The sequence below is a fragment of the Gracilinanus agilis genome, chromosome 4 (assembly GCF_016433145.1).
Source record: "Gracilinanus agilis isolate LMUSP501 chromosome 4, AgileGrace, whole genome shotgun sequence".
Taxonomy (NCBI): domain Eukaryota; kingdom Metazoa; phylum Chordata; class Mammalia; order Didelphimorphia; family Didelphidae; genus Gracilinanus; species Gracilinanus agilis.
In genome coordinates, this window is record NC_058133.1 from 109,874,022 (window position 1) to 109,888,276 (window position 14,255).

Consider the following 14,255-nt stretch of genomic DNA (forward strand, 5'->3'; position numbering starts at 1 on the left):
CTTAATTAGTTCCAAATCTGTACATTCATTGTATATTGATTGGGTGAGAGAACCAAGAAGCGCTAGCTGGTGGCCTCTGGCAATGTGTGAAAGACAGGTAAATCCTGTGTCAGCAAATGGGAAAGAAAAAGAAAGTCAGCATTATTTTTATATTCTACTTTGGCAAAATGTGATAGGTTTTGACATCAAATGGCCCAGTGATTATTGGGGAAAAAAAGTTCTACTTATGGAATATGATCAGGATCCCTATAACCTGGGACTAAATAGGTAAGGTACAGAAGACACTTTCATTTCTCATGTTTTTTAAAAAAATGTTCCCACCCTCATAACTTTCTAGACTGATTTAGTAAATGGACGCATTTTAAGTCCACATTAAAAATCAATGATTACCAAATGAGCACATAAAACTTATTTTCAATTTGATCATGATTTTTCAGGACAATTGAGTATATTAAAATCAATTTCTTTCATAAAGGTGAAAGATTTTACTCAAGAATCACCACAGTAAAAAATTTTGAATAACAGTACAAAAAAAGCCCCATAATTGTCAACAAAATTTATTGAACACAAAAAGGAATCTTTAGAAGTCTCTCAGGATTGTACAAAAGTTGTATTAAATGGTTTACATTTTTCTTGGAAAGATTTTGGTCTCTTTTCTGACCCTGCTACCTGGCCTCTGTGTTCATCACTTCCACATTTGTGACCTAACACTTAGCTTAAGCTCTGAATAGATTATTGTCCTCAAAGAGCATTCCCATCCATTTTAATCCCGTGAAGAAATCCCACCATCCAGAAGAGGACCGTGACATGAAAGAGAATCATGGGATTTTGTGCTTAATGTTACATACATAGTAAACCTCCTTATCCCCAGGATCACACAACCTTTCTATAGCTATGAACCTGTACCAGGAGCCAAGCACCCCCTCAGAATCCAGTCTTGCTTGTCTCTCCCCTTCTCTCTGTTTCCTCCTCTTGGATTCAGAGAACTTCAAAGTCCCATTTCTATCTGAGGTATACTGTAGTCAGCAAATGTCTTTTGCTGAGCTGAGTGACCACCAGGTTCTTTATTAACCAGTCAGCCTGTAAAACTATATATACTCTTTGTACCATGAGGAATGAGACCCCAGAAGGACTTTCTAGTCATTTCCTCCTTGTCTATACTTAGGAATAGAGATATTCTTGTCATGCAAGACATATGGATAAAAAGTCCCACCATTGTTAAGGAGATGATTTCAGAGTCTTTTCAAAACCACAAATGCAACACAAGAACTGCTAGAGTTGTTCCAAGTCTGCAGATGGCCAGACAAAAGTTAGATGCTTAAGTCCAAAGTCCTGGATGCAGAGAGAGCTACACAAAAGAGTCTGGCAAGAAAACATCTTGATCTTAGTTCTCTTGGTCTGGTCAGGATGTTGCCATCATGGAATGGCCATCTCAAGAAAATTGGGGTTCATAATGGAAAAAATGTGCTGCCTTCGATCTCCCCTCACCCCAATAAAATTCTAGCTAGGTCCTATGAGCAGAGGCATAAAGGGCTCTACTTGGAATCCACTACCTGAACCACATAGCCTGTGCCATGGGAGTAACTCAGAGCACATATCCAACCAATGCAGAAACACCCGCAGGAACTTATCGGTCTTGCCTGAGTAATGAGGTACCACCCTGCTAGGTTGGAAGAAATGGAACAAGTCTGGGGTTTTCTCAGTAGGAGAGTCATCCCAATTTCTTAATTAGACAGCTGTGTGGGTAAAGAAGAATAACAAAGAGATGGTCAGATCTCTCCAATCCAAGATGAGGAGAAAGCTGCACTCAACTAACAGCAGGACCAGCCAGGTGAAGATACTGTTTGCAGGTTGATGTAGTCGCCTTGTGTGGATAGAGATGTGTTGCCTTCCCTGGTATTGGCCATCATCTGTTCAATAAGGACTCTAGGAAATAAACTAGAAGTCAGATTGAAGAGCAGGTTGAAGAAGAAAAAGAGATAAGGCAGACATTCCAAATTATCTTTTTTTTTTTTAAAATCATCATCATTGTTCAGAAAAAAGATAAGAAATTTGCTTGATGATATCCTTAAGGAGAGAGGAAGGACTCCCTGATTTTAAGAAACTATTGTTCTGGAGGCAGCTGGGTGGCTCAATAGATTGAGAGCCAGGTCTGGAGATGGAAAGTCCTGAGTTCAAATTTGATCTCAGACACTTCCTAGCTAGGTGACCCTGGGTAAGTCACTTAACCCCCATTACCTAACCTTTACCGCTCTTCTGCCTTGGAACCAATACACAGCATTGATTTTAGGATGGAAGTTAAGGGTTTAAAAAAAGTAAGAGAAGAAGCTATTGTTCTAATATGCTCAGGTGGCCCATTGTAGGACCCCCAGGCACAAGTAAAGCACAAAGCTGGTAGAGATGATGGGAGAAGGCATCACCAAGGAAGAGATGGGCAAGATTCCTCCTGTCCGTGTGGAATCAATATCTACTCACCTCATAGCTTCATTAACGTTTTTGTTCTCTTTGACTGATGTTTCAGTCCATCCAGTGAAACCATTCTCTTTGCTGAACCGGTCAATCTGGTCTCTGGTCATTGCCCATGGGGATAAGTCAGACTATGGACATGAAAGAAGACAAGGAAATATCATAAAATTCAGTTTGAAAAGTATTATTCAAATGACCGCATTTTAAAAAAAATCCTCCTACAATGGACTCAACACTCAGGATCCCACTAGGGACCTCTAGGGCAGTTCTCTTCACAGATCCTTAAAAGAACCTGGGTACAGAATCTCAGAATTTTAGAGTTAGGACCATGAAACCACCAAGTCTATGCTGTGTGGTGTTATGTGCAGAAATGAGCAGCCATATTTCTGGGAGTGCAAGCTGTCAGTTGTCATTTTAGAACACAGAACCTGGCAGAGCACCCAGGCCGTGTGTCAGGGTATCAGTTAAGGACAGGGTATAAAAGGAGGTCTCCAAACCCCTGGGAGCTGCACTTCTTCTCTGACCTCACCTGGAGGGTTAGGGAGGAGGAGGGCTTGGGCCAGAGGGTGGTTTCTGGGAGATTTCTGTTAGGCAGGTAGGAATTAGTCAATCATCAGCCAAATATTCAATACTTCCTTGGCATAGATAACATCTTTCATACCAGCTAGTGATAAGGCTACAACCAAGAACATCTGCAACTGACCCAGGGGCTGCCCAGCCTCTGGGCTCAGCAACAAGCTACAGAGTTGAGATTTGCCCTCAAGGCTGTCTCTTCACTCTGCTCCTAAACAACATCAACTTGTGCTCCAGGATTAATCAACATCAACAATTTAGGGTAGCTCAGTGGATTGAGTCAGGCCTAGAGATGGGAGGTCCTAGGTTCAAATCTGGCCTCAGACATTTCCCAGCTGTGTGACCCTGAGCAAGTCACTTGACCCCCATTGCCTAGCCCTTACCACTCTTCTGCCTTGGAACCAATATTCAGTATTGACTCCAAGATGGAAGGTAAGGGTTATAAAAAAAAAATTTAGGCAAGGTTGTAGGGTTTTCCTTCACCCACCTACCTTCCCTTTCCTCTTCCCTCAGTTATTTTATAATTAAACCCTATTTAACCTTGAGCCTGATCAGTCTTGGAGCCTTGCTTACCTATCAACAACAATCTTTAATAGCTGTCAGATCTGCGTTACAGCCTAGTTGAGCAGGTCATTCTAAGCCAGTTATCCATTTCCAACTTGAGCTTTCAGAGAGTTTCAATCAGCTTTCTGGAGACATTTTAACTGTCTTGGTTGGTTTGGTTCCAAGCCCTGGGCCTATTAGCAGAGAACCTTGGGCTTAAAGGGGACCTGACCCAGCTACTGTGGGAGGTTATCCAACTCTCATACAGCCTTGGTTTGGGATTCCCTACCTTTTATATTCCATCTACATCTGCCTAGGCCCCTTGGCTGCACCTATACCATCTGCATTATACCAGCATTACAGTGGGAAAAGGAACATCCCCTAGAATATACCCAACAAGTAGTCATTCGAACTTTCCTTGAAGTCCTTCAATGAAAGCCTTCACTGAAGTCCATTACCCACCAAGACAGCCGATGCTGATTTTGATAGAGCTAATGATTAGAAAATGGACAGCTAAGTGGCATGGTGGATAGAGCGCTGGACACAGAATCAGGAAGACTCCTCTTCATGAGTTCAAATCCAGCCTCAGACACTGACAAGCTGTGTGCCCCTACACAAATTACTGAACCCTTTTTACCTCAGTTTCTTTATCAGTAAAATGAGCTGGAGAAGGAAATGGCAAACCACTGCAGTATCTTTGCCAAGAAAACCCCAAATGGGGTCACTTAAGAGTCAGACACAAAGACTGAAATGACTCAACAACAATCAGGAAAGCTTTCCCAACAATAAGCCTAAACTTGCCTCTTCGTAACTTCTATCTCTTACTCCTAATTTTTTACCTTCAGATAAAAACAAGTTTAATTCCACTTTGATATGACAATCTTGCAAACTCTTGAAGACAGTTATCATATGTCCCCCAATTCTCTTTTACTTCAGGTGAATAGCCCCAATGTCTTCACTCATCCTCTTATAGACTTAAGATCCTTCTGTTGATCTCCTCTGAACATTCTCTAGCCTATCAACAGCCTTCCTAAGCTGTCACCTAGAACCAATCATAATAATCCACAGATAATCTGCCCAGGGAGGACAGCTAGGTGGTACAGTGGGTAGAATGCCAAGCCTGGAGTCAGGAAGACTCGTCTTTGTGGGTTCAAATCCAGCCTCAGGCACTTACTGGCTGGGTGACCCTGGGCAAGTCACTTCAGTCTGCTTGCTTCAGTTTTCTTCATCCACAAAATGAGGTGGAGAAGGAAATAGCCAACCATTCCAGTGTCTTTGCCAAGAAAATCTCAAATGGGGTCAGGAAGAGTCAGACACAATTGAAATGGCTGAACAGCAACAAGTCTGACCAGGACAGAATCTGAAGAAACTACTATCAACTCCTTATGCTTGGAAGCTACAGGTCTAATAATGCAGCCCAAGGGAAATAACTTTGAAAGAAATCATGAGGATTAGTAAATAAAGCACTGGACAGAGAGTCAGGAAGACCTGGGCCCAAGTTCTCCCCTTTCTATTTACTAGCTGAGTAACTGCAGACAAACTACTGAATCTCTCTGACCCTGTATTTTCCATCTATAAAATGAGGGGATCAGATGAAGCAGCCTTTAAGTTTTAAAACTATGATCTGATGGTCCCATTGCCCTTCAGCTGCAAAACTCTGATCAATGCAATGGTTAGTCACGAATTCATAAGAATAATGATGAAGCAAGCTACCCATCTCTTGACAGATGGCCTAAAGGCACATTTTGCTTGATTATGTTTCTATTTAATAAGAAGGAAGGCTTCTATTAGTTGGGAAGGGGTTGGGGAAGAATCAATACTAGAGATGTAAAAAAAAAAAGAAAGTAGAAAGCATAAATATAACATTTTAAAAATATACTCAAGGAAACAAAAGTTTTAAAAGGGGATACCAAGAGAGCAATTTTGTTTCTGTGTTAAATTTAACTTATGTTTAAACCTTTTTGTTCTTCTTTGTATACTGAGCCATTCATATTTGTTGACAAGTATTAAGTTTATAATAAACATTTTTAAAAAATTCATCCCAAGATAATACTAACCTTTTTGGCTGCCATGCCAGGCTGCTGACTCATATTAAGTTTGTAGTTCACTAATACCTCAAGATCCTTTTTTTTTTTAACCCTTCTTTTCTTGTCTTAGTATTGATTCTAAGACAGAAGAATAGCAAAGGCTAGGCAATCAGGGTTGTGTGATTTGAATCTGTTACCCTAAAAACTACAATCCCCAGCAAAATTACGATTCCCAGCACTCCACTCACTTCCTATCATTATGTGCTGACATAGACAGGATATAAATTGTGTGGAGTTCCATCTTTTGCTCTTTCCTTCCTGTTGTGCCTTTGGTAGAATGAGGATTTTTGAGCAGATAGAAAACTTAGTCCCGTGGTTCTATTTTGTCAGATAATAAAAATTTTAAAAATATGATACTTCAAGTATTGGATATTAATTTAAATCCTACAGGGTTAAGTGACTTGCCTAAAGTCACACAGCTAGGAAGTGTCTGAAGCTAGATTTGAGCCTAGGTCTTCCTGACTCGGGGCCTGCAGTACTACCTAGCTACCCTTACCTATCCCAAGATCTTTTTCAGATAAACTGCATCTAACTATGCCTCTTCCGTCTTGTACTTATAAAGTAAACTTATTGAACCCAACGTTGTAAGAATTTATATATCTCTCTATTAATTTCATCTTCTCAGTTGTCATCCAAGGGCAGGGCTACCCCTTCCAGCTTTGTGTCATTTATAAATTTAATGAGCCTGCCATCTATGCCTTTTTTTTCCAAGATGCTGATGAAAATGTCAAACAGCACAAGGCCAAGCACAGATGATTCCTGTGGCACTCCACTGAAGACTTCCCTCTAGGATGCTATCAAACCACTATGGACTACACTTTGGATCCAGTCATTCAACCAGGTCTCAGGCATTCCAACGGCACCACTGTCTGGTGCTTCTCTCCCACTTTTTCCACAAGTATAGTCTGAGAGACTCTGTCAGAAGGTACTGCCCTGATCAACCAGTTTAATAGGAGATAACTATACCTAACCAAGAAGCAGTGAGTGAGAATCCAGGTCCAGACTCACAGAATAAGCCGGCCAGGACATCCCTCTGGTCAAGGCAAGAGTAATCAAGTACTTTTCTCTAAGCTGTGTGCAAGCACTCACACACACACCTTGTTGGCTAATAATAGGCAGGGCACAGGCTCCCCACTAGGCAGTGTGAGCTTACAGTCCAAGTCCTGCTTCCACTTCTGGCAGTTGCTGAAGGTGGTGGCATTGGTGACATCAAACATGATGACACAGGCCGAGGCATCCCGATAGTATAGACGGGTCATGGAGGTGAATCTTTCCTGGCCTGGAAGGAAACAAGAGACACTCAGTGATCCAAAGTCTCAGGCTCAGCCTAGGCTTCTCCTTCCTCCCATCAATCTACTGGCCCTCTCTGACTTCTACTGGAGCACATGGAGAGCAGCTCACAGCAATCCTATCTTGTTTTTCTGCTCTGACAGATGAAAACCCAGGAAGGATCGATATTTTCTTGATTACTATAGAGACAGCCAGCTTGGTGTGATAAGGATACTCACTTGCCTAATTGGACCTTACCTCATCATAGAAATAAAGGTCAATGCAGTTATTTCAGAGATAAAACTTCCAATCTCATAAGTCTTTCCAAAGATCTTCTACCATTTTCCAGTTTTTAAAAATGATCTCTGGTTTTGCCACCAGGCTCATTTCCTCTGTCAATACCTAAGTGAAGCAGATTTCTTCCCCATTTCTACTCCCAAGGGTACTATTTTCCCTACTCACCTGCAATATCCCATAGCTGGAGCCTCACCATTTCTGAATCTGACCACTGGAGAACCTTCAGAGCAAAGTCCACTGCAAAATCACAACCAAAAATTAAAACCTCAGGGACTAGAAGTGTGTGTGTGTGTGTGTGTGTGTGTGTGTGTGTGTGTGTGTGTGTGAGAGAGAGAGAGAGAGAGAGAGAGAGAGAGAGAGAGAGAGAGAGAGAGAGAGAAATCAAGCTTTCAGAATATATGAGATACCAAGAGAAGGGAGGGGACTTGGGATAACTATTGAAAGGTATTTGGTCAGATGACAATCATAGCAAATGTCCTCCCTACTAGGTGTAGCTATATCTCAAAGCCCTGTCTTCTTCTCTCTGTACCCTTTATAGGTGATCCCATTAGTTTTGGTAAGTTCAATCATCATCTCCATGCAGAATCTGAATTTCTAGCATCTGCCTCTTCTGTGCCAATCCTGGACCACTAATTGCCTGTTGGGGATCTCCATCTGAATTTCCCATTGAGTCAAACTCATTCTCTTTTATCCACAAAACTCACCATTCTTCCAAACTGCCCTGCTTCAATCAAGGGCATGTAAGATTTTAAAATTAATATCCAAATACTCCAAGTATTATATTTAATAAATTTATTAATAATAACTTGAAGCAAGAGGAAAGTAAAAAGTGAGCTAAACTCAGCCGCACACAGGGAAAAGAGAGCAAGAGGCAGAGTTTCACACAACTATATACAAACAATGTAAGCATGCAAGGTGGGGATGAAGGAGGAAAGGGATGCTGGGAGATATAGTCCAAGGGTTCAAGATTTTCCAATTATAGAGGCACTGCTATCTTTCCAAGTCCCCAGGTTCCCAACCTTGGAGTCATTCTCAATTTCTCCTATCCACATTCCTTCAAGTCAATCAATAGCCAAATCCCATCTGTCTTCCCAATATCCCTTGCATCTGCCCTCTTCTCTCCATTCACAAAGTCACTACCCCCATTTACCACCTTACCCACTTTTGGCCAGGGCTATTGTAATAGCTTTCTAATTGGTTTCTAACTTAAGTCAGTCCTCTTTCTATTCAGTCTTCTACCCCAATATCAAATTGATATACTTAAAGTAGAGGTTTCACCATATCCCTTCCCACATGAGAGCTTTCAGTGGCTTCCAGTTTCCTCTAGAATTAAAGACAAACTCCTCTCTCTGGCATTTAAAGCCCTTCATAAAATAGCTCCATCTTCTCCTTACAGACTGATTTTATCCCTTAAGTCAATTTGGCTTCCATGCTGCTTCCTGTCCAGGCCATTTTATCTCCTGATTTAATGCCTTTGACCAGTTTGTCCCCCATACTGGAATGCTCTTCTTTCTTGGCTCAGCCCCTACCTCCTTCACTAACTGGTCCCATCATTCCATACAAAAGACATTTCCCAATTCCTCAGTGGTCACTATTCTCTTCTTCCTAACCCACCAAAAAATTACTTCATGTCTACTGAACTGTGTACATATCCTTCCCCTCTCCTAGAACAAAAGCTCCAGGAGGGCAGGAACTGTTCTTTTTTTTGTAACCCCAGGACATAGTAGGTACCTGCTTTGCTTATTGAATTGAACTGCTGAATAAAGGCAGTATAGGGGAGTGGAAAGAGAGACAGATTTGGAGTTAGAAGACTTAGATCTGACTACCAAACTTTTGTGGTACACATCTTTTCTATGCCCTTAGGCAAATTAACCTCTCCTTTCCTGGCCTCAGTTTCCTCCTCTGTAAATGAAAGGGTTTGGACTAAATGGTCTCTGAGGTCTCTTCCAGCTCCATTTCCTGACTGAGGAAAAATTGGGAGCAACCACTAATTATTATTATCTGTACTCTTCAATAAAGAGCCATGAAAGGCAGGGCTCTAACTACAAAGGAAAGGGATTACCAACCATCAACTCTGCCCACTGGTTTGCTTTATCTTTGTCCTCTCTTTAAAGTAGGCACTTCAGATACATATAACTTCTGATGGATCAAAACTAAGACTTCTTTTTTCTTTTTTTTTTTTTAACCCTTACCATATGTCTTATAGAATTGATACCAAGTATTGGTTCCAAGGCAATTGGGACTCAGTGACTTGCCCAGGGTCATACAGCAAGGAAATGTCTGAGAACAGATTTAAACCCAGGACCTCTCATCTCCAGGCCTGGCTCTCTATCCAAGGAGCCACGTAGCTGCCTTGAAACTTAAAATACTTATGAAATTTGTATTAGAAAAAATCAGTTGGGAGTTAAGGGTTTAAAAAAAAGAAAAGGAAAGGAAAAAAAATCAGTTAAGTGAGACTGGCAGAACCAGACTCCTGTACACATTGATGGCAACATACATGGACATGGCATCATGAAAAAGGTGACAAAAAGCTAGCCTTGTCAAGAAGGCTTCCCTGGCAGTTCAAGTCCTGTTTCTGATACAGACTGGCTCAACCTTTTAGTACCCCAGGCAACCCTCTGTAAATGACAGGTAAGAACATCAGTCTTTGTAAGTAGGGATTATTTAATCTTTTGTGGGTTTTGGGGAGTTAAAATATCAATAGTTGCTTTATTTGTATTCGGCCTAATTTATTTAACAAAGGATGACAAATTATGGTATATTCTTATAATTAAATAATGCCTTAAGATGTATGTTTATCTAAAATGAAGCATAATAGTATAGAAAGATGTGGAGAGATCGGGAGAATGATGACTGGATATACATTGTCTTTAAAACTTGACATAAAAATAGTAACCAAACATTGGTTAATAGTTAATTCCTGTTCTTCTTTGTAATTGTTAATCCCTTGTTTTTACAAAGATATTTATTCCTTATTTTGTATATTTTAGTATCTTTCTTGGTTAAAATTATAACCAAAAAACTTTTCTTAAGAAAGAAAATTGTCTCAGATATGTCCTAGCTGTGTGACACTGGGCAAGTCACTTAACCCAAATTGCCTAGCCCTTGCCACTTTTCTGTCTTAGAATTGATAATAAGACAGAATGTAAGGTTGTTTTTTTTTTAATGTAATTGGGAAATGCTTAACAAAATTTTTTAAAGATAATTAAAAAATTTTTAAATCAATAAGCAGCCCACAGGCTTAGTTTCTATTTGAGTTTGACATCACTGATATAATGGATAGAAAGCTGGGCTCAAATCCAGAAAGACCTGGGTTCAAGTTAATTTCTGACATATACTGGCTGAGTCACCTTGGGCAGGTGATTTAACTTCCCAGTGCTCTGGGCAGCTCTAGAGGAGAAGGGGCCAGCCGGCATTGGTTGAAGGAGTTTCTCATTTGGAAATTCTCTATCCCAGTGAAATTACAGGTCTGTTTCCCATTTCAAGTAATAATCTGTGGTCATTCCAATTTTACTTGATAACTATATGTTTATCTCCAGACTGGTGTCCCCATTGGTTTAGGGAACTCACAGATACTCTCAGTAAGGAAACTCCTTCAAAGATATTTGTCACACATTAAGTCAATGTTTAATAAACAAAGCTAAGGGCAGCTAGATGGTACAGTAAGTACTGGGCCTGTAAGAGTGCTGGGCCTGGAGTCAAGAAGATTGAGCTGACCTCAGACACTGCCTAACTAGGTGACATTGGGCAAACCACTTAACCCTGTTTGTCTCAGTTTCCTAATCTATAAAATGAACTGGAAAAGAAAATGTCAAACTGCTCTAGTATTTTTGCCAAGAAAACCTCACAAGGGGTCATGAAAGTTAGCCATGACTGAACAACAAAAACAAAGCTAAGAGGATCTTAAGTAAACTACCTAGAAAAAGGCACACTTGGCAAATGCAAATTTCTTTTATAATTTTCTATTATCATAAGCATAAAGGGGTCTATGAAGATTTTATGTAGAATAATTACATTTATAATTTTTTTAAAATCAGGATAAAAATAGTCCCTCAAAAGGGGCAATTTTCTAAGAAATGTGTCCCCTCTTCTGCTAGCTGCATCCAAACCTATTTTCCCCTTAAATAAAAAGCATCTGTCGACAGACATCAGTACCAGAACTCTGGTTGAGTCCATAGACCACTGGAGAGAGAGAGAAATTAACTAGTTTAAAAAACACCTTTATTTTCTGCCTTAGTGGCAACTTGAAGAAAGAAGGGCAAGGGCTAAGCAAACAGGATTAGATGACTTGCCTGGGGTCATACTAAGAAGTATCTGAGGTCAAATCTGAACCCAGATCCTCTCTACTCCTGGCCTGGTGCTCTATCTACTGTGCCACCCAGCTGCCTTGAAATGAATGAACTATTGGTGAGTGCTCACTCTATTCCTGTCTTCCTACTCTTCTGTATGTCTCTGAAACCTCTTCAAACACGTCCTATTTTATATCCTGGCAATTCTTGGTTAAACCCCACAGGAGTGTTGTCTCTGAGAAGGATCCTGACAAACGGTGATGCCAGTCAGGAACTTCGCGTTCAGCGGGGAAGAGTGCTGAATTATTCCCTAACTGACCCTTACAGCAAAGCCACAAGATTCTCCACCTCTCTGAAAGCCCTTCCAGGAGTCACAAACATCCAGCTCCAGCTCCTTGGTTCACCCAAGTTCTCTAACCTTCCTCGGTTCTATGAGAGCCTCTCCCTGATGATGCAGGGTATGACAGCAGCGGCTCCCGCTTGGAAAAGGCATTGTGGGGAAGTGGAAAAAAATATATTGTTTTTTGGAATGAGAGGTTTAGTCCCCACTTTGTGGAAACAGACGAGTCATTTGACCTCTGGCTCCTTTGGGTGTAAAAAGAGGGTAATATTACTTGTATTAGCTCCTTCTCAGACTAGTTATAACGAAAGTGCTAAGGGAAAGTATGCCAGTGCCTTCCCAAAGCGCCTCAGCTACCCTGGACACTCCCTGCATGGAATATTAAAAATATGTCCGTCTCTGGAAGTCAGAGAGGCCCCCAGGAGGAGGCTTGGGGCTGGAGGCGAATTCAGAGTGCGAAAACGGAGAAATAATTCTGGGCCAGCTCCCCAGCCGGCCGCTGCCCCTCTCTCTCCTTGGGGATTCATCTTCACCAGCCGAATCGAATCAATCTATTCCAGTCCGCAGCCCAACCACAGGCTGTCTCGCTTGCCTCCCTCCGGCTCCAAACTCCCATCCCTTCCCCTCTCCCCTAGCCGGGGGCAGAGGACGGGGCTTCCTAACTGGGATGGGCTCTCACCTCCCACGGTGGACTTGTAGTGTCTGCTGAAGCTGTCCTGGCAGTACCTCTGGACGAGGGACGTCTTGCCCACGGCGGCGTCTCCCACCACCAGCACCTTGAACAGGTAGTCTCGGCTGCCCATGGCGCGGAGTGAGGCAGGTGGACGACCCGGGAAAAAGGGAGGGGGGAGGACGCGGAGGGCAAGTCAGCGAGTGCCGGTGTTGGCGTTAACTTCTCGGGCGCTTACTTCGGTGGGGCTTAGGCTGATGAGAAAGCAGAAAAGGGAAACTTTGAAGGCGCTTCCTGGGTGGGGCGTGGAGGGCTGATCTCCCTCTCTACACCACCCTCCACTTTTCTTCCCCCTCCCGACCTGGCCTCGTGGGCTAAAAAGGATGCCCCGAGATGCCGCCCGGTCCTACGGGGCTTCCCCTGAGTCCCTCCCTCCCCCCCAGCTAAGCCCCGGCTAACTTCGGTCCACCCACGGAGGCCCGGGTGCAGATTTCAGCCCGGCACGCACTGGATGCGAGCGGGGAAAAGCGGTGGCTACAACTCCCAGAAACCCAAGTCCACGTCCAGGCTCTGCTCAGCCCTTTCTCATGCCCACCCCCTACCCATCACGTGTAGGAGAACTCCCAGAACTACATTTTCCAGCATGCCTGGTGGCAAAGAAAGCGAACGGCGCCTGGGAAATGTAGTTATGGTGGGGCCCCGAGTCGCTAAATTCCTAGATTGTATTTCTTTGGGAACACCAGCGTTGGTTTTAAACTGAATTCTGGAGATGACAGGTCCTGGGCTCATATGTGACCTCAGACACTTCCTAGCTGTGTGACCCTGGGCAAATTACTTAACCCCCTTTTGCCTAGTCCTTACCCATCTTCTTACACAGTATTGTTTCTAAGAAGGAAGGTAAGGGCCAAAAAAAAAAAAAAAAAGGGGGGGTGAGGATGGGGGTGAGGTGTAATAATTTTTGTGCTGTTCACTAGGCAAGTAGGCAGCAAAGTGAGTAAAGTGCTGGGCCTGGAGACAGGAAGATCTAAGTTCAAATCTGGCTCCAGACACTTCCTAGTTGTGTCACCCTGGGTAAGTCAGTTGACCTCAGCTGCTAAGCTCTTACCCCTCCCCTGCTTTGGAAGTGATCATTAGTATTTATTTTAAGACAGAAGGTAAGGGGTGGGTTTAAAAATGAATAAATAAAAATAAAATAAATTCTAGAGTGTTTAGTCTAGAAGTCTAGAAGTGCCAGGTGGATGAATATGAAGGCAGAAAGCAAAGGTTTCAAAAGCAGAAAGAGCTGTATTTGGGGCCTGTTTGTGCTCTGGGTGAGAAATGAGTCAGTGACCCTGGAATAGTCCCATAACTTCTCTGGGCTCTGTTTGTCTAGTAAGAGGCAATTGGCTTAGCTAAGACACATGGTCTTAAATTAACTAGGGGAAAACATGACATCTTCATTTTCACGGAACTTAACAAAAATGGACCATTTCCTTCCATTATGAACATAGACAACAGGCATTCTGAGTCGGGGCCTCAAAGGCTTCCCCAGACTGCCCCCAGTCCCTGACACACAGAAATGTGGAGGGCCCTTGTCTAAGACTATACATTGCAGACAGGCCATCACTGGTGTAGGGAGTTTCTTCACCTCCCCACCACCCAGCTCCCCAAGTTCTCTATTCTATTGAAACCACAGGTCTGTCTCTTTTTCTCTGTCCTGGGGCTGGAAAGTGCTTGAATAA

General features: G+C 42.5%; 1 protein-coding gene across 2 annotated transcripts; it reads right to left on the minus strand.

Moving 5' to 3' along the window:
• Positions 1–541: 541 nt before the first annotated feature.
• On the minus strand, positions 542–13,072 carry RAB29 (RAB29, member RAS oncogene family). Of its 2 annotated transcripts, none has more exons than XM_044672276.1 (6): positions 12,994–13,072; positions 12,544–12,788; positions 7,401–7,472; positions 6,767–6,948; positions 2,476–2,597; positions 542–1,926 (listed from the first exon to the last, which is right to left on the minus strand). In XM_044672276.1, exons 2-6 carry the CDS (start codon positions 12,665–12,667, stop codon positions 1,812–1,814), a joined length of 615 nt encoding a protein of 204 aa, XP_044528211.1. In that variant the 5' UTR covers positions 12,668–12,788; positions 12,994–13,072; the 3' UTR covers positions 542–1,811. The 2 variants fall into 2 exon arrangements, with proteins under 2 accessions (XP_044528211.1, XP_044528208.1); XM_044672273.1 differs by having other exon boundaries at positions 542–1,938.
• Between the last annotated feature and the right edge of the window lie 1,183 nt (positions 13,073–14,255).